The sequence below is a fragment of the Zonotrichia leucophrys genome, chromosome 3, assembly GCF_028769735.1.
Source record: "Zonotrichia leucophrys gambelii isolate GWCS_2022_RI chromosome 3, RI_Zleu_2.0, whole genome shotgun sequence".
NCBI classification, from domain to species: Eukaryota; Metazoa; Chordata; class Aves; order Passeriformes; family Passerellidae; genus Zonotrichia; species Zonotrichia leucophrys.
Window position 1 is genome coordinate 37,664,469 of NC_088172.1, and position 18,943 is coordinate 37,683,411.

At 48.9% G+C, this 18,943-nt stretch overlaps 1 protein-coding gene across 1 annotated transcript; it reads left to right on the plus strand.

Annotated features, from left to right (window-relative positions):
• Positions 1–467: 467 nt before the first annotated feature.
• NR2E1 (nuclear receptor subfamily 2 group E member 1) lies at positions 468–18,210 on the plus strand. Its single transcript, XM_064707836.1, has 9 exons — positions 468–761; positions 5,739–5,884; positions 6,573–6,660; positions 6,933–7,168; positions 8,473–8,619; positions 13,346–13,442; positions 13,828–13,977; positions 14,242–14,347; positions 16,737–18,210. The coding sequence occupies exons 1-9, from the start codon at positions 737–739 to the stop codon at positions 16,897–16,899; spliced, it is 1,158 nt and encodes a 385-aa protein (XP_064563906.1). The 5' UTR covers positions 468–736; the 3' UTR covers positions 16,900–18,210.
• Positions 18,211–18,943: the final 733 nt, after the last annotated feature.

Genomic DNA, 18,943 nt, shown 5'->3' on the forward strand with positions numbered 1-18,943 from the left:
TCAGTGGGCAAGGGGCGTCCCTCTCCCCTCCCCGCCGCTGCCTGTCACTGCCTCTCTGCTGATATTATAGGGGCCGAAGCCTGGAGCTCAAAGCGCGAAGTCAGCCAGTGTAATGAACTTCTGGAAACCTTTCCCTTTTTATACCATTCAGTTTCTGAGAGGCAGAGACTGCCTCCTCTGACGCCTTTTCCCCCCTTCCATTATTTTTCCAGGCTCTGATCTCCCTGCTTGCTGCACCGAGGCGCTCGGCGCAGAGCCCCGCTCCCTATCCTACCTTCTCCTTCGCCTCATTGTTGTCCTGGCTGCTGTGGCTCTCGCTTGCCTTCCAGGAGCGCGGTGGCGAACGCAGCCGCACCCCCATCACCCTCCCAGGGTCCCGAGAGCATCTACTCGGAGAGGGGCAGCCGGCGGCCGCCGACTTTGGGTCACTTCGTTGCTCTTTTTCTTTTTTCTTTTTTCTTTTTTCTTTTTTTTTTTTCATTTTGCTCCACTTTTTTTTTTCCGCGCCCCCCACCCCCTTTCCGCGTCCCCGCAGCGTGTCCCCTTCCCTCGGGAGGACATCGCCGGGGGAGCGGGGCTGCGGCGAGGATGTGCCGGCCCCCGCGGCGGAGCCAGCAGTGAGCACCCGAGGGAGGCACCTGCCCCGCGGAGCCGGGGGGCCCCCGGGGGGGCCGCACCGCCTCGCCCCGGCGCCGACACTTCGCCCCGAGTTTAGCGACTCACGGGGGCTTCGAGCATGAGCAAGCCGGCGGGATCAACAAGTGGGTAATAACGCGGTGGAGGCTTCGAGCAGCCGTTCCGAGGCCGGCTGCAGCCTGGCCTGGGGGGCGGGAGGTGGAGGGGAGGGAGAGGAAGGGGAGGGGGGGTTGTGGCTTGGGTTTGCACCCCCCCACACCCCGCGCCCAATTGAAAAAGAAGTGTATATTTCCAACCGGAGTGGCAAGGAATATATAGGCTCGGGGTCGCCCCGATGGAGTTTGGGCCTGGGGCTTACAAAAAGCCGTTTTCCAGCTGCGTGCCCCGGCTTTCCGGGCTGGGAACCGGGGCAGAAGCCCGTGGGCAGCGAGCACCCGGGAAGGCGACTCCGCCGACGGCGGGGAGGGGGCTGGTCCCGCCGGGAAGCGGCCGGTTTCTTGCGGGTCTCCGGCACAGGGGTGAAGGGGGAAGGTTTGGGTTTAAAAGGCATTTCGGCGTTTAAACGTGCTGGTTTTCTCACGGGTTTTATGCAACCTTCTGCGACATAATGATTTCTTTTTAAGAGTTTGAAACTCCGGTCACTCAATTACACGGAATCGCGTAAGCAACTCAGTCGAAGGAGGATTTAAATGCAATACTTTGCACACTATTCCTAGTTACAACAAATAATCCTGCAACGAGGAAAGCAGAAACAACTTAAAAGTCACATTTTCCTTAATCCTAAATCCATGCACCTCATAACTGGGGAATTTAAAGCATGACTAACCGCTCTTACAGAATGGCTCAATTCGTATAATCCCGATGGGACTTTCGGAGTTTGTAATATGGATGGAGTCAGTAACAAAGGGGGGAAAAATACCCAATCCAATTTAATGTCTGACAAGTGATGGATCGGACAGCTATTTCCTCTGCGCTCCGACAGGCTCCCGGGGTTGCGGAGTGGCGGCCAAGGGAGGCAAATCTCCCTCCCGCCGCGGTACCTGCCACCGGCCGCCCCCCGCCAGCCCCGCGGCCTTCTCCTCGCCGCTGCCCTCCATTATTTTGACCCGAGCCCGCCCTTTGTCCGCGGGGGCCGGGGAGCCGGAGGAGGGCGGGGGCGCGGCGGCGGGGCCGGGGGCAGCGGGGCCGCGGCGCGGAGGGCGCGCGTGGAGGCGGCGGGGGCGCGGAGCCCCCGGCGCTACTGCCGAGCTGCCGCCGCTTCGGCGTCGCTGGCTTGTCCTCTTCCTCCGCGGGGCTGAGTGCGGCATCTCTTTGCCCCAGCCCCGCTAGGAAGGGAATAAAATTGTAGTCGAGGTGCTAAGGTACTGCTACCGGGGAAGGGGACGGGGGCTTAAAAACATGCGGCGGCTGGGGCTGCTTCGGCCGACTGCATTCCCTAGGTTGCCCGGGCCGAGCGAGGCAGCCGGAGCGGGATCGGGCTCGTGGGCAGCCGCGCCGGGACCTGTCGGGGCTCCTGGCAGGTTTCTGAGTGATGAGGAAGGGGCTGGCAGCCCCGGGGAGTCTTGTCCCCAAAGGGCGGCGGAGCTTCTGCCGGAGACATTTTGCGGAGGTGAAAACCCGCCAGGCTGGATCGCTCCTCCGGCCCCACGGCGCTGAGCGACCCCCCGGCCACCGCCGCCGCTTTCATGGTGACCCCCTGACCCTTGGGGACCTCCCGAAAGGGACCCCGAGGCCCGACTCAGTCCAACCCACGGGCATGGGGACACTCTGTGTCTCCTCAGCGCCGGGGCCCGAGCCCTGCCGGCCTCGGCAGCGCATGCAAAAGGCCGGCCGGCTATTCCAGGGCCTGGGCGATCGTCCCGGGGGTCCTGAGGGGCTCCCGGGCGAGGGGACTGCGTCCTGGCTTTTCTGCCCGCCGGTGGGCGACCGGCGATGTCAACTGCGATGTCTGCCTGGGTGGTAACAAGACCCCATCCCGCCGTCCCCCGAGCCCAGACTAACTTCTTTCAACAGCCTCTGATGGTAATTACAGTAATCGGGGCTGCCATATATCCTTTAAGCAATTATGACACACAAAAAAAGCCCCCAAGGACCCCCTGTCGTGGGATGTTCAAAACGGTTTCCCTGCTGAACAGAAATCCCATTTTCTTAGCGCTAAAACTTCTGAGACGAAGCGGTACTTCGGGGAACCGGAGCGCTTTTAAACAGAGTTAATCAGTTATCGCATGACCCCGTGTCAAGCTTACATTTTTCCCTTCCCACCCCCCGCCCTGCCTCTTACCCGTCTATTTATTTCATATTTTGCCCAGCAAGAAAGTTTTCTCATAACAGCCCCCGCGGGGCAGGGCTGGGGGTTCGGAGGGGCGGAGGGGGTGGGCAGAGCGCGGCCGGGACGGGGCGGCCCCGCCAAGGCGGGATGCGGGGGGCTCTGGCCGCTCCCTCCGCCGTGCCCCCTACCCCGTCCCCGCCTCGCCGGGGCCACGGAGCTCAGCAGAGCGGCCACCGACTTGTGTGGGTTTCGTGGGATGATCCAGGTGCTTGTGTGGGTTTGGTGAGGTGCTCCAGGTGCTCGCCATCTACGGCAGGAATACGGGGACGTGTAAGGAGTACATGGGCCGTGTGTTTATATGCATGCTGTGGATATGTACTACATAGTGCATAGGACTTTTTTTTTTTTCCCAAAGCAGCTCCCAAACTTAAAATCTATGTGGGGAAAACTATCACAAGTTTTTCCGTCTCCACTTAAGCGCTGGCAGAAGAGCCGGCCGCCCCACTCCGCAGGCCGGCCGGGCAAGCGGGGACCGTGTGGCTGCCCGGTGCCCCGGGGGGCGGCGGTCACACGGCGGGCCCGGGTGTGCGGGGCCGAGGCCGGGCCCGGAGCCGCGGGAAGGGGAGCGGCGCTGGGACGGGTGCACGGGGGCAGCGCAGCAGTGCGGGCTCAGCACCGGGATGCACCACCGCTGCACGTACCGCTCCAGCGTGTCTGCCCCCACCCCCAGCCTGCCCCTCCTCCTCCTCCTCCTTTGTGTGCGTGCGTGTGGATCCTCTCTCTCCCCGTGGATGCTAAGGACTGGAGAGGGAAGTCGGGCGCTTTCCCCCGTTTGCATTGTGCGATATCCGAATTCCCATGCTACACTTTTTGACGGGTCACTGGTGCCCCAATAGGCAGGTGGCAAGGAGGGCTTGTAATTACACACTCCCAGAAACCGTGCCTTGGCCTCAGCCCTCCTCACGGGCGCCTACCTGCAGCTCCAAAGCCGCGGTTTGCTCGCAGGCAGTGGTGTGCGGGGGGGCATCCTTCAGCTGCGCTCCTTATTAATTGCGCAAAAGTTTTCTATTCTTTAACCTCTCTCCCCCCCTCCCACCTTCTCTCCCTCCGCCACCCCTCCCTCTCGCAGTCCCTAACCTAATCCCCGTCCCTCTCGCCGTGTTGTGTATAGCAGCTGTCGGGTTTCATTTAGGGGAGAAGCTGGCAGCTTGTGCTCATTGGAGGCAGTCAAACGAGTTTCAATGGGGAAAATCATTAAGTTAACACTTTATCTAATGTCCCTATTGTCTGCCAGCAGGCATTGTCTTAGAACCTTAGCGCAGACATGTCTGAAAGTATCTCGGACTCCTAAATTCTCTAGGGAGCGAGAGGAGCCCCTGCGGCCTGTTTCCATTGCCCCCTCCCGCCCCCCAGCACTGCTCCGCACTCTGCCGCTTTCCCCCTCCATCTTCACCCACCCGTAGCCAGGGCTGTCCCTGAACTACTTCCAAAAAAATATAGCGGCCCCGAGAGCCCTCCATTAGAGTCTGGAGACCAAGGCTTGGTGAGAGGGACTGAATTTATAATTTAAGGTCTGGTAAGAGGGAATAAGGCTGTTTGAGGCAGAGGCTGTTTGAGGGAGAAGAGAAGAGAAGAGAAGAGAAGAGAAGAGAAGAGAAGAGAAGAGAAGAGAAGAGAAGAGAAGAGAAGAGAAGAGAAGAGAAGAGAAGAGAAGAGAGAAGAGAAGAGAAGAGAGAAAAAGAAAGAAGAGAAGAGAAGAGAAGAGAAGAGAAGAGAAGAGAAGAAAGAAAAAAAAATTAAAGGAAAAAAGTAAACAAGGAAAAGGAAGAGAATAAGAAAAAGAAAACAAGGGAAAGGAAAATAAAGTAAAAAGAAAAGAAAAAATAAAGGAAAAAGAAAAAGAGAGCAAGGAAAAGGAAAAGAAACATGAAAATGGAAAGAAATTAAAAGAAAAAATAAAGGAAAAAGAAAAGGATTAAAGGAAAAAAGAAAAAATTAAAGGAAAAGAAAAAAATAAAAGAAAAAGAAACAGCAGAAGAGAGAAGAAAAAAAAACGGAGCAAAGGCAGAAGCCGAGCGGGGTTTTGGCGGGTTTCTTAAACGGGGCTGCAATCGTCTCTGCACGAGTTTTTCCATCTCCCTGAGAGTATTCGCAGTTCTGGTGGCAGCCGGAGCGAAAGCAGCGCCCGGCGGCGGAGCGGGGGCTGCGGCGAGGCGGAGCGGAGCGGGACGGGGGACACTGCCCGCCCGCCAGGCTCACAGCTCCCCTGACTCCTCCGCGCACGAAACAGAGGCGCAAAGTTTTGCTGCAGGTTTCGGGGTGAAGAAAATGGCACGCCTTCCCTGCCGTGAAAATCAGTCCCCTTTCGCCAGGGTTGCCAGCGGGGAGAGGAGGTTGCTTGGCTTCCCAATCATTTTATTTTGTTTTGTTTTGGTTTATTCTGTGCATCGGTCTCCTGACTGCTCTCCTGCCCAGGGAAAGCGCCGTCCTGTTTGTCGAGTGCCAGAAAGCCAGAGAAACACACACCCCCCCACACCAAACCCCCCGAATTCCCTCCCCTCCCCCTCATCCTCACTTCTCGCAGGCAAGACTGCTGCTCCCGCTGCTGTAATCTTCCCTTCCAAAATGGGTCTTGGCGATTATAGAAGATCCAAATAAACGTAGCGGGGCATGAATAATGCTCATTGTAGAAAACTGACACTTGCTCAAGGAAAAGAAAGTTGGCTATAAAATCACTTCATTATTTGCTTGTACTGCGGCTCTGGGGCTAATCCCTCCGGAGGTCAGATTGCTGAGAGCTCTCTCTCTCCCTCTTTCCCTTCTCTGCTTTCAGGTCGCATTTTAGACATCCCTTGCAAAGTGTGTGGGGACCGCAGCTCCGGAAAGCACTATGGGGTTTACGCCTGCGATGGGTGCTCGGGATTTTTCAAGAGGAGCATCAGGAGGAATAGGACCTATGTTTGCAAATCAGGAAATCAGGTACCAGCAGCAGCCGAGCCCCCTCACCGCCTGCACCCCCCATTTCCCCAGGGGCTCGCATTGCCCCTGCCCCACCAAGAGAGAGACTCCGCAGCAAGAGATGCAGCAGCCGCGCAGCCTCACCCTCCCTTGCCGGGTCCCGGGCCGAGGCTGGGCGCTGGGTGCCCCAGCCCGCCTCGCCCTGCACGTCCCCCCGCCCCCAGCGCACCGGAGAGGATGGGAGAGATGTGCAGGGAGAAGGAGGGATGTGGGCAGGGGGAAGGCAGAGCCAGCACATCGCCTGGGCACGGGAGGACAGAGAGGGGCGGCCTCCCGGTAAGCCTCAGCACAGCCAGGCGATGGACAACCATGGGTTTACAAACTGCGTATCGTGCCCGCGCCCAGGCGGAGGCAGCCCCGCTTTTCCCTTTCTGCTCCCCGCTCTCCTTCCCACTCCGGGAGCGTCCCCGCGGGGATGTGAGGCTGGGATCGCGGAGGGATGCGCGGTGCAAAGGGAGCCCCGAGGGGGAGGCGCCGCCGTCGCTGTCTCGGGTGCTGAAGGCGGCCCGGCCCGCCCTGCCCCGAGGCCGAGCACCTGGCCCGGCCCGACTCGGCCCGGCACGGCGCACGCAGGGCCGGCCCCTCCGCGCCTCCCGGGGCCGGCGGGTGGGCGCTGCTGCCCCCGGCCCGACGGCTGGCTGTGTTGCAGGGAGGCTGCCCGGTGGACAAGACGCACAGGAACCAGTGCCGAGCCTGCCGGCTGAAGAAGTGTTTGGAGGTCAACATGAACAAAGATGGTACCTGCTCCCCCTCTCCCGGGGCTGGGGTGGCGGGGCAGCCGGAGGGAGATTCTCTGAACTGAGGAGCGCTGAGTCACCCCGGTGTCTCCTTGGCCTGGCCACGACTGACCCTCCCATCCTGCGGCACCTCAGACACTTCTCCCCAGGCACCCTCGGGCGGGGGGCACAGGGCCGGCCTCAGGAAATTGCAGGGAGGGAGGGAGGGAAGGCCGGTCGAGCAGCGCGGGGCACCCCGCGGTGACTGCCTCGGCCCTCGTTGATGCCCACAGCGGTGCAGCACGAGCGGGGCCCCCGCACGTCGACGATCCGGAAGCAGGTGGCTCTCTACTTCCGCGGGCACAAGGAGGAGAGCGGCGGAGCCCCGCACTTCCCCGCCGCCGCCCTGCCGGCACCCGCCTTCTTCACCGCCGTCTCCCAGCTGGAGCCCCATGGCCTGGAGCTGGCCGCTGTCACCGGCACCCCGGAGAGACAGGCTCTGGTGGGCCTGGCACAGCCCACCCCGAAGGTCAGCCCCTGCCCCGGCCCCCCGCGGGCTGCAAACCTTGCTGCTGAGGTGCCTGCAACCTGTCAGCTCCTTCCTGCCTCTGGGGTAGACATGGAAAAAACAGCAAGGCCTGAGGCTTTGTGGGTTGTGGTGGGGACTTTTGTTACATCCCTAAAGGCTGTGAGGAGATGAGGTGCAATCCCTCTGGAGAAGCGGTATGCAGCAGGAGCAGCAGATAACCTGCTCCATACAAACCCTGTCTCACGCATTCTTATACCTTCATGGGTGCAGAAATGCTCCTCCTGCCTGGAGCCCATCCACAAGTCAGTTTTAGACCTTGTTTCACAAGGAATGCAATCCCTGTGAATGAGTTTTCTTCAGAGAAATGCCAGTCTCCATGGTGGTGTAGTTCAGAAAGTACTTTGTGTACTGACCAAAGCCTGCAGCTTGTCCCCACAGACACAAAACTCAAACTTGGCTAAGCTGGCTCTCTGCACTTCTTGGTTGTGACATTTCCTGAGCAGCCCAGTGGAAGCACTGCTGTGGCCTCGACTGCACAGGAATTAGCTGAAAGGTGATGTTTTTCATTAGCCCATTTGCAATGGCATTTTGTGTCTTCACAGCATCTAGAAAATCACAGAAGAAACTGCCTAAACAGTTCTGCATTTTCAGACCTGGTACATAGCTTGGCAGAACCCTTCATAAACGTGGTCACAACATATAGTTTTACGTGGTAACTTTAAAAAAATGCTGAATCAGAATTTATTTGGCAAGAAAATTTAGCACACCCTTGAAAACATAACTCCATTCAAACCCTACACAGCCTCTAGATAGTTATGCTAGGCTCTATGCATCTACTTACAAACTGTTGCAGTCAGGGATCAAGGTGAAGGTTTAGGCTAAATGAATATTTACTGCTTTGCTGAGCAGGGCTGGAATGCTAAATCAGCTTCTGAAGCAAGGTTACAAACTACATGTTGTTAATCAAATTTTTACTCTTCTAACTCTGCTATCAGAGGTGTTCTATTGTGTAACAGAGTAAAGCATGACACATAATTTTGGTATGCTTTTCCCCTTCTGATGCAATCATTTCATTCTCCTTTCAAGCTCCTGCTCTGAACAGTTTCTGTAGTACAGCTCATCCACATGGATAAGCAGCAAGGAGCAGTTTGGAGTGAGCCCACTGCAAGCAATGCCCTCTGCTTGCAGAACAGGAGAGTGCACACTGTACTGGGCATGACCAGAGCACTGGATGTAGGGGAGAGGAAGATCAGGCTGCCTTGGTGGCACTGTATGAGATGGCTTTATGTTCTCTTTGCCATTAGTACCCACACGAAGTCAACGGCACCCCGATGTATCTGTACGAAGTGGCCACTGAATCCGTCTGCGAGTCAGCAGCCAGACTTCTGTTCATGAGCATCAAGTGGGCCAAAAGTGTCCCAGCCTTCTCCACCTTGTCCTTACAAGACCAGGTAAGGCAGTGGCAGTGGGAGTGGCAACGGCCTGGCCTGCCTGTTAAAGAAGGCTTAGACTTCACATTGGGTCCTGAGCTTCCACTCCCAGACTTTGAAATCGGTAATGGACTTCAGCAGCTCTGAAGTTCAGTGCAGCGTTTCAGTGTGTCCCTGAAAACCAGGCAGTGATTTAGAAACTGCTTTCCTCCAACTTTTATCTCGTGAAGCAAGTGAAAAATCAAGGAAATCCAGGAAAAAGAAATCTAACATAAAACTAATATTATGGAAGGACAAATGCTAGAGGAGAAATCACCAGGCTGCAGACAAAACTTAGTATGCCCAAACTGTTTTTCTACTTGTAGGACAAGTTTTCCTTCCATAAAATGGGGAATAGCATCTTACTTTGCTATTTAGGGATGAGAAATGCTTAGTTAAGTTTATGGTTTCAGGATATGACTGAGGTTGTTTCTGAAGACCAATTCTCCTCCTCTTCCTCCTCCTCCTCCTCTACCAGTTCTTCCTTTTCCTCCTCCCCCTCCTCTCCATGTCCTCCTTCTCCTCCTCCTCTTTTTCTCCTCTCCTCTCAACTGTTTATGCAGACATTTTTTTCCTTCTTCACCTTGGCTTACAATTACATCAATATGGTGGGAGCAGTATTTGGCCAGCCCCAATATTTTTACCATTAATTAAAATCTTCCCTAATATGTTTTGTTTTCCTCTATGATAATTTCCCTTTGCCTCAAGTAAATCATAGGTGAACCATACAAGATGAAACAATTTCCTAATGACTTGATTCTTGATGAGGACTCAGTATGCTTTGTATAATGCACCAATTTTTTAAAAAGTAATCAGATAATTGTGAAATGGAAGGGTGGAAATCTACACAAAGCTCCAATCATAAAAGACATCTATTACTTTGATATGATTGAGCTAATTTACCAAAATGGTAACTAGAAAAACTGTGCCATAGATGTTACATAGCAGTCGTCAGAGGAACTAGTTCCTCTCCCCAGAAGCACGTTACAAGTTTTGCAGTTGATATGCAAATATGTATTTTGAGCTACAAGAAAAGAGCTTCCTAGAAAACCAATAATGTTTTCAATCTAAAGATAAATAATGATAGTCACAATGTGTTATAAAGCTAAGGTATATAAAAATGCTCATTTTCTAGCACCAAACCCACGTCTTGAAATCCTTGTGAAATTAGTCAAAGAGGAATGCTGCTCAGCTCTACCTGCTGCCCTGCTGTGCAGTGAGGATGAGGGGAGAGATGAGATAGGGCCTGGAAGGTCACACATGCCAGTAGGAAGACATGAATCCCAGTGTGGCATCCTGCTGCTCTCTAATCTTGTCTTCTGCTGCCACTTATCCTGTGGAGCACTGAGTCTGTCACAGTGAGTGGCCAAAGAAACAGGCTCAAGTGTCAGGGACAAGAACCAGGTGCTCCAGCAGCAGCTCCAGCACACAGGAGCAGGCTGGGTCCATTTCTGGACCAGTGATGTCCACAGGAGGCTCCATAGGCAAAGGGTTTATCTGACATAAGAGGGAGGCATTTCCCACACCATCATCTCTGTTCGTGTGGAGAGGAGGAGGCAGCAGGATCTGCAAGCAGGGGAGATCTCCCTGGTGTGTGACCAAGCACAGCCTGCTTATCTACCATAGGCACCACAGTGCTCCCATTAAATAACCCACTGCCTCTTTCACTTTCATAGCAGGGACTAATCTTAGTGAGTAACATGTTAAAAACCCAGCCTTTGCTTAACATCACTCTCACTTGCTGTAGCTCATTGCAAATCAGCTTCCTCAAAACTCAGAGCTGCTCAGCTCAAAAGCTTTGATTTGGGCCTCTTCCTGCACAATTCCCCTGTCACAATTAGGAGAGCTGGAGAAGAAATAATTCTGATTTTATCACCTTATTTCATGAATAATCATACAGTTGATTTTTATAACATTGCTATCACTTTATTTAATTTGACAATGGCCCAGCTGTAAATGTCTGCATTTCTCTTTTGGTATCCCTGACATCTGCTGAGGAGAAACTAAAATATTTTCCTGATTTTTGCTTTTTTTTTTTTTTTTTTTTTTGTGCTCTTCTAAAAAAGCCAAGTGCACTGTAATTTCAGAACTCTGGGGCAGTTTTATCTTGAAGGCAGGGAAATAAATAGAAACCAATTTGCTGATAAAACACAAGTCTGAGCATTGCTGCGTTTTTACCTCTGGTAAGACAGAGGCTGTGTCCCTTCCCTGATTCATGCAGATTAAGTCCATTTTGAACTGGAAACCACAAAACAAAGAATGCCATGCTTCTAGTGCTTCTTTCTGGCTTGCACACCTGCCCACGTTATCTGTGAGACAGGTTGGCCCAATGCAGGTCCCCAGCAAAAGGTCACAGCAAGGATGGGGTTGATTAAGAAGCAAAACCAGTTGTTCAGAAAGCCTGGTATTTGTTATTTCTTTGAAGAAGGAAGGCTGAGTATGACTTCAGCATGAATTATTTTAATTGGTGGTTTTACAGACTTACGCATAGGCATGAAGAAAGCTTTTGCTATTGGAATAGTCTCTTATTTCTAAAGTCTTCTGACTTTAAAGGCTTAGTGGGAAAAAAAAATATGAAATTGATATCTTCCAGGAACCACCATTCATTGCCATTGTATCTGCATGAATGAATGACAAAAAAAGAGCAAATGAAAGCAAATGACAAAAGCAAATGAAAGGCTGGCAAATAATTTTCTGTGTCATACAGACACCTGCACATCCATCAGGTGGGATTATCCAGAGGAGAGACTGGGTTTGCAGGCTGCAGTGGTTAGGAAACTTTAGGGAAGGTTCATCTGCTCTCAGAAGAACGATGAGATGGGGACCACACTCCGGACACAGTACCCCCTCCCTGTCTCCATTTCAGGCAATAATCTGGGCAGTTTTTGGTACTGCAAAATCCATTGTAAGTGTTTCAAATAGCAGCTGTATGCAGGGACACAAGTACCTTCCTGTCACACTTCCCTTGTGTTATGGAGAAGTTCTGCAGAGCACACAGGGCAAAAAGGCATGAAATGGACATAACCCCACAGTGACAAGTTGAGAGCAGAGACTCTGAGAATTCAGACTGGAACAGGATGGTTTAAAACTTGTAATCATGGAATCACAGGAGGCATCAGGTTGGAAGGGATCACACCTGATCGAACCTCCCTGCCTCAAGCAGGGTCATCACAGAGCACATGGCACAAAACTGTGTCCAGGCCATTCTTAAACATCTCCGGTGAGAGAGACTCTACAACCACTTTGGGTAACATGTTCCAGTGCTTGGTGCACAGTAAAGAAGTTTTTCCTCATATTCAGGTGGAATTTCCTGTGCAGTTTCTGTCCATTGCCTGGTGTCCTAGTGGCTGGCAACAAGTACCACTGTCCTGAACAGCAGTATTGTTAGGAGTTTGCACATAGATGAAGGGTTTGCTTTTATTGGTGCTTTCTGTATCACCCACTACCTTCACATACCTGATTCCAAGGATATCATCATTCATTTGGTACAGCATCTTTATTTTACTTTGCTCTTCTTTACAGACTCTTTACATCCTCCTTCCTCTTTTCCTAAGAAGCTAAGCTGATGGTAGTTTCAGGGACCATAGAAACATCAATGACTGCAGGTTTTGGGGTTTTGGTTTGGTGGCTTCATTTTTTTGGGCAATCTGCTTTCACTGCATGGAGCTGCTAGAAGGTATCTTCTGAGCCCACTACAGTTCTCACCTCTTCAAATCTCTCCCACCCTATTTTGTGACACAAGGTCTCAGCAACATGCACACACCATCATGTGCCCTTTGGCCATGCAATTCAGCTGAACCAGAGGTCCTCCAGTCCTCTCTTCAGAGGTGGTCTGGGCTAACAATCTAGCAACCCATAGATACCCTCAAGACTAAATACGTCTGTTCTGGCTTTGCCAGTCTGCATTTCCAGAAGTCTTGTCTCCTCTTCAGATCCACCACTGCCTCTTCAGGGAAATCACAAGCATTGCCTGAGGGAAAACAGAGAAAAACACATCCTCCATAGAGGCATGCAGTGTGCAAAAACTGCAGAGAACTAGCAATGCTGTCAGCATAGGTGCCTGGATATTCGCATCTCTGAAAGGAAATTGGTTTTAGTGCCTGGAATTTCTGAGTGATTTTTAAGAAAAAAAACAGAAAAACAAGTGACACTGATGTTCATGTGTTCAGATGCTGTGCTTGACAGATACAGAGAGTGGCTTAGTAAGAAAGGGGTTATAAGATGGATGTGTGCTCTAAAGCACTGCTCCTTACACTGATCCAGGATGTTATCCAGCTTTTCTTCACAAAATCGTGCCTTCTGGAAGGAAAGGAGTGTAATCCCAGAGAGCAAGAGGAAAGACCTGTCCTAGAACAGCTGTATAAGTGCTGAGGGGGAGGAGAAGAGAACCCATACAATGCTGAGAAAGCAGGTGTGTTCATGTTGTGAGCAAATGCTCTGGGAAAAGAATTCTCTCTTTCTTTCTCTTCCCTTTTGGTCCACAACATGGTGCACAGTGAGCCAACCCTCAGTGTTTTTCTACAATGCATAGACTTTTTTTCTAGACACCTTCTCAAAAGGCTAAGAGAAGAGCTAATGAATGCTGTGGGGGAAATACCATGACAGGCATTTAAAGTAGTTTTTAAAATAACAGAAATTTACATATTTAAATTGTTTATAAATCTATAAATTATACACTATGTTATATTGTACATCTATTGTATGACAGCTGATGCTTTTGGAAGATGCTTGGAGAGAACTGTTTGTTCTAGGAATAGCACAATGGGCCATTCCAGTTGATGCTAACACTCTACTGGCTGTATCTGGTAAGAATTGCACAATTTAATGACTTTGTTACAAAAATTACCATAAAAATACATTACTGAAAAAAGAACAACATGTAAAGAATAACAAATTCCTACTGAACAATAGAGCATACCTGTCATTTATAAATCTATATTTAAATGCAAATAATGTTGTTTTGTTGTATTCATGACTGCTTGCATTGTCATTTAAATGCAAATTACTGTGTTTGTTATCATCCAAGAGAAGATTTTATATTAACTTTCATACAATATAGTCAGTTTACATGGAACAAGATAGACAAGTGTGACAATAGAGAGGACATTGATACAGAGGATTTTGTCAGAAATCAATATGAAATAAAGCAAATGCCTTTAATATTATTTATTTCATCTGTTTCCGTTTCAGGCATGAACGGTGACAATACAGATTCTCAGAAGCTGAATAAAATTATTTCAGAAATACAGGCCTTACAGGAGGTTGTGGCTAGATTTAGACAACTTCGGCTAGATGCTACTGAATTTGCCTGTCTCAAATGCATTGTCACTTTTAAAGCTGGTAAGCAAAAAGGATCTCTCACTTGTCTGGTTTGATAACTGTGAGGTTGCTGCTTTAAAGTGATGTTTTAAACCAGGCACAGCTTTGAATCACCCAGTAGGTTTCCCCGTATTGAATTCCAATAGTCATTGCTGCATTTTGAAAGGGCTGACAGTGGAGTGCTGGGGAACTAATGGGAACGTTTAATTTCCATTGATAGCACTAGCTGAACTGTTTTGATCCACACAAGAGTCAAGCTGAACTAGTAACTGATCTGCTTTCCAGTGCCCACACACAGTGGTTCTGAACTGAGGAGTTTCCGCAATGCTGCTGCCATAGCAGCCCTTCAAGACGAAGCCCAGCTCACCCTGAACAGCTACATTCACACCAGGTCAGTGGTGGCTTCTGCCAGTGCTTCTGGCAGCTGTAGGGCTGAAATCCTGCTCTCATTGCACGCAAGGTGGCATTTGCACTGACTGAAATGTGGACCAGGCTGCTACGGAGAGTATACATTGGCTGCCAGCCGGCTGGGATTTCTGAAATAGAACCATAGAAAATGTTGGAAAGGATCCTTAAAATTATTCAGTTCAACCATTAACACTGCCAAGTCCACAATAAATCATGTTCCCAAGGGCCACATGTAAACGTTTTAACTACCTTCAGGGATGATGACTCTACCACTTCCTTGTGCAGCCTGTTCCAATGCTTGACAACCTTTTTGGGAAAGAAATTTTTCCTAATATCCAAACTAAACCTCCATTGGTGCAACTTGAGGCCATTTCCTCTTGTCCTATTGTTTGTGACTGGGAGCAGGGCCCAAAACCCACGCCACTACAATTTCCTTTCAGGTAGAGAGTCATAAAGCCTCCCCTCAGCCTCCTTTTCTTCAGGCTAAACAACTGCAACTCCCTTAGCTGTTGCTCTAGACCCTTAACCAGGACTTGTGCTCTAGACCCTTAACCACCTTTGTTGCTCCTCTTCAAGTGTGCTCCAGCACATGGGTGTTTTTAAACAAACAGAAAGGTGTTAAAAGGAGAGCTCTTCCTCTGGGAAGTGATAATGGCTGTGCAACACTTTGCAGTTCAGAGGGCTAAATTTCCTCTGTGTTTTATTCCATCAAATACCACTAAAAGTGATGCTCAAAACATTGCATCTCAGTCAGTATGAGTGCCTTTTATACAGGATCTCCAGTTCCCATACAACCTCCTCCATTTTGCAGACACAGAAATCAGGACACAAGGAGCTTAAGTGGCTCTTCCAAGATGTCACCCGGAGTTTGTGATCAGGTTCAAATGAAAACCTCAGAATTTGTGAATCCCATTATGGTGCTGCAGCAAAGTCTTTTAGCTGCAGTGGAAGTCCATGAGACTAAAACAGTTGGAGATGGAGCAGTGGAAGAGGAACTGTTATACGTTTTTTTCCCTCTGAAACTTTGATTTGCTGTCATCTTAGCTCTGTCAGGCAGAAGCCCTATCAGTACCAGAGATTAGATGGTAGCAGTCTCTGAAGCACTTTTATTAGTCTACAGGGAATGGCCTGCACTGGGGATGGAAGTAAAAATGCAAATTCCATCCAGTTATGGCTGCTTCAGAGCAAAAAGAGTAACTGCTGCATAGTGGTCTCTTCCTATTCTTAAGGAAGGCCTTTTCCATGAAGATTGCCCCCTGGAGACCTTAAGTGAGACAGGGCCTGTTGGAGAGAGAAGCCAGGGAGGAATATATAGCCACATCTTCCCTTCCAAGGAATCAACTTTTCCACGGCATTTCTGTGTTGCCGGAAGTATTTTGATACTGTGCTACCCAGTGTATGTTGCAAACAATATCCTTTTACAAGAGAAAAGTGCAGTCCACTGACAGGATTCTCACTCAGACTCCCTTGTGAGAGGGCTTTCAGCCTGTGTGTTTCATCCTCAGGCTTGAATTTACTCTCCTGCCAATATTACTGCAGTATCAGCCCTGTGATCCCAGTGGAGTTGCTCTCAAGAGGATGCAAGGGAGGGCAGTCTGGGGAAGCAGCATGTTTCTCCAAACAATCTACACTTCCCTTTAGGGAGACCTCTGTAAGAAGAAGTTTGAGAATCACTGTTGTAAAGACAACATAAGCACAGCTAAAAATGCACATCCTGTGCTGTGCTGGCTTCAAAAGCTGGGAGAAAGGACAGAAAACATCCTATACACAAACACATTACCTGGGGAAAAGCACAGCTTCTTTAACTAAAACTCTCCTAACAAATGTCACTTGGTATTCAATATATCTGCTAACCAAAAGGGGGTGATTACCATGACAATCCAGCTAGTTCTAAACTGTACTTCAAATGACAGGGCAGTTACTACAACTCAAGCTCTTCCCTGTATTGCATTGAGAACATGGCTGTATGAGGGACACATCAGAGCAGGTCCAGTTTTTGTATTCCTGCTGCTCTAGGGGAATGAACAAAGGAGCTAAACAAAACTCAGAAAGCTTGTTCTATGTTCTGCTGACTGCCACAGAGTTTTCCTTGCAGTCAACCTTGTTGCTCACACAAGTACAAAGCACAGGGTTTTGGCACAGTTGTCCTGGGCTGACAATAGTATCCCACTAGATTCTGAGTCAATCTAGACCATGCAGAATGCACTTAGGTTGAGCCATAAGCGTTTCCTCCCAAATTTGTCTCAAACTGGGACACATAGGTAGCAACCCCTGTGCAATTTAGTAAATATTGGTCTTTTTCTATAAAATAAAGTCCTTCCTTTGAAAAAATACTTTAAATTCAATGAAATTCTTTTTCTCTCTGTCTCTAGGTATCCCACACAACCCTGTCGTTTTGGAAAACTTCTATTGCTTTTACCAGCTTTACGTTCAATTAGTCCATCTACAATAGAAGAAGTGTTTTTCAAGAAGACCATTGGGAATGTACCAATTACAAGACTGCTTTCAGATATGTACAAATCCAGTGACATATAAATTACCTTAAAAGAAACAATCAGGATGGACAGTTTGAGAAGAACTTTTATCTACGGAGAATAAGCCTCAACTAACAAAATCTACAGGAAGCATAAGCCTGGGAATGTTTAGTCCTTAAACTCATTGACAAAAAATACCCCAGTAGATATGATTCTGCTGCTCTGAACAGAGTGATTTAGATCATGGAGAGAATGCTTTGTTCTACAGAAAAAGTGAAAGTGGTTGGAATTTGGCTGCTATTCCTGTTACTACAGGATGGAGGCAATTCAGATGCCAGTCATAGTTAACAAAGACTCTGCTATTCTCTCATTCAACTGGCAGATCTGAGACAAAATGTGAAAGAAGGTACTTTAGCTTGTTCAGTATTTGGAACCGGGTGACCAAACTTGGCTTCTGTTGTAACACAAGATGTGGTGGCCTTCAGAATTGTTTTAAAAGTAGCCGATGTTGGGAAAATGTTTTTAATACGATAGGCAACATTTGAGACCAAGTTACCAAAACATTGCTTCTGCTATAATGCATCATGAAGTGGCCTTCAGAACTGATTAAAAGGTAGCTTATGACGGCAGCTCCATTCTTCCTACAAAGTGAACTGGTGATCTTTGACGCAGATGTCACCACAATTTGTTCGGTTAACATCTCAAAGACAGAAGAGCTTTATACATTTCCTTCCCGACCTTCCCTCCTTCTTCTTCCACACACAGACACACATTCACACACACACACACACACACACACACACACACACACACACACACCTGAAAAGAGACAACACAAGAAAGGAAGACTAAAACAGCAAAACCAAATACAATGGAGATGACCGCTTCAGTGATCTGCTGGCTGTCCCGTTGGCACAGTGCTGAAACCAAAGGCAACGGTGGCCAAACTCTTTGTCAATGAGATGTGCAGAGAAATGAAATGACTATTAAAAAATCAATGGAAGGAATTTTATTTCAAAGAAATAAAGGTTGTTGACTGATACAATGCTAACAATTTCCAAAAGTCTCCAATGCCTTTTTAGAAAACTCCAGGTTCTAATTTTGAAGCCTTGTTCGCCTACACCCTCTCACACACAAAAACATTATAAGCTGCTTATTTGATGTACGAATAATGTAGAAAGAAAAATCATTTAAAGATAGCTGCTGTACTTTTCAAAATTTGATTTGTTATTAGGAACTAGCACTGAGAAAGATCAGCACTTGAACTATCATAGAATGAGTAAAACTTTTCCTGTACAAAGTGGATTAACCGATTTGTGAAGTTAAAAAGTTGTACTCATTGTATTTACAAAGAATAAAAATATATTGAATTTAAATTAATTTCCACTGTTCTTTCAACCGTTGTCCTTAATCAGCTTCTTTCACTGTCCCCTACTTACCAGGGAATAGAAGTATTCCTTACTAAAATGGATTGCCCTAGATCCTGTGGAGTTTCCATCATCAGAGGTTTTTAATAACAGATTAGACAAACATTAAAGGAGTAGCTTAGGTGATCCTGCCTTGTGAGATCCTACATGGAGCTATTTTCTGTAATCCAAATAAATACCAGCTGCCAAATAAATACCACCTTCTTTCTCAAGGTGACAGGTAGCTTTTTCTAGGATACAACACTACGTGCATCAGAGATCTACCACAGTATATGCCTTCCGTTGCATGTTATTACAATTTTTAGTACCAGTGAACCGTGCAGCTAACAAAAGGTGATGAGTACAAAAGCACCGCTTCAATTAAAAAGACTGAGATTTTATTAAGGTGTCTAACTGCATAATCACACCAAAAAAAGAGGGAAACAACTCCTAATCAACACAACAACTTGGCAATAGTAGGAGGGAAATGCATTGTACATATGGCAATGAGTAACTGAAGAACCACGCATGCTAAAATGACAGGTAGAAATAAACTGTGTGTATTGATAGCTCACTGGTTTGCAGTGTCAAGGAATACAGGTCACAAGTGAAATCCTAGCTCTGCTGACTTCCAAGCTCAAAAATCTCACATGTTTCAGAGGTCAAAGTTTTAACCCCAGCTCTCTTCCATTTGCAGTC

Bases quoted from the DNA above. Each gene is read 5' to 3' on its own strand.
- NR2E1 (XM_064707836.1), top strand. From the start codon at position 737: ATGAGCAAGCCGGCGGGATCAACAA. The intron at 762-5,738 runs GTGGGTAATAAC...CTCTGCTTTCAG, and splicing joins CAAGCCGGCGGGATCAACAA to GTCGCATTTTAGACATCCCT. The intron at 14,348-16,736 runs GTCAGTGGTGGC...CTCTGTCTCTAG, and splicing joins AACAGCTACATTCACACCAG to GTATCCCACACAACCCTGTC.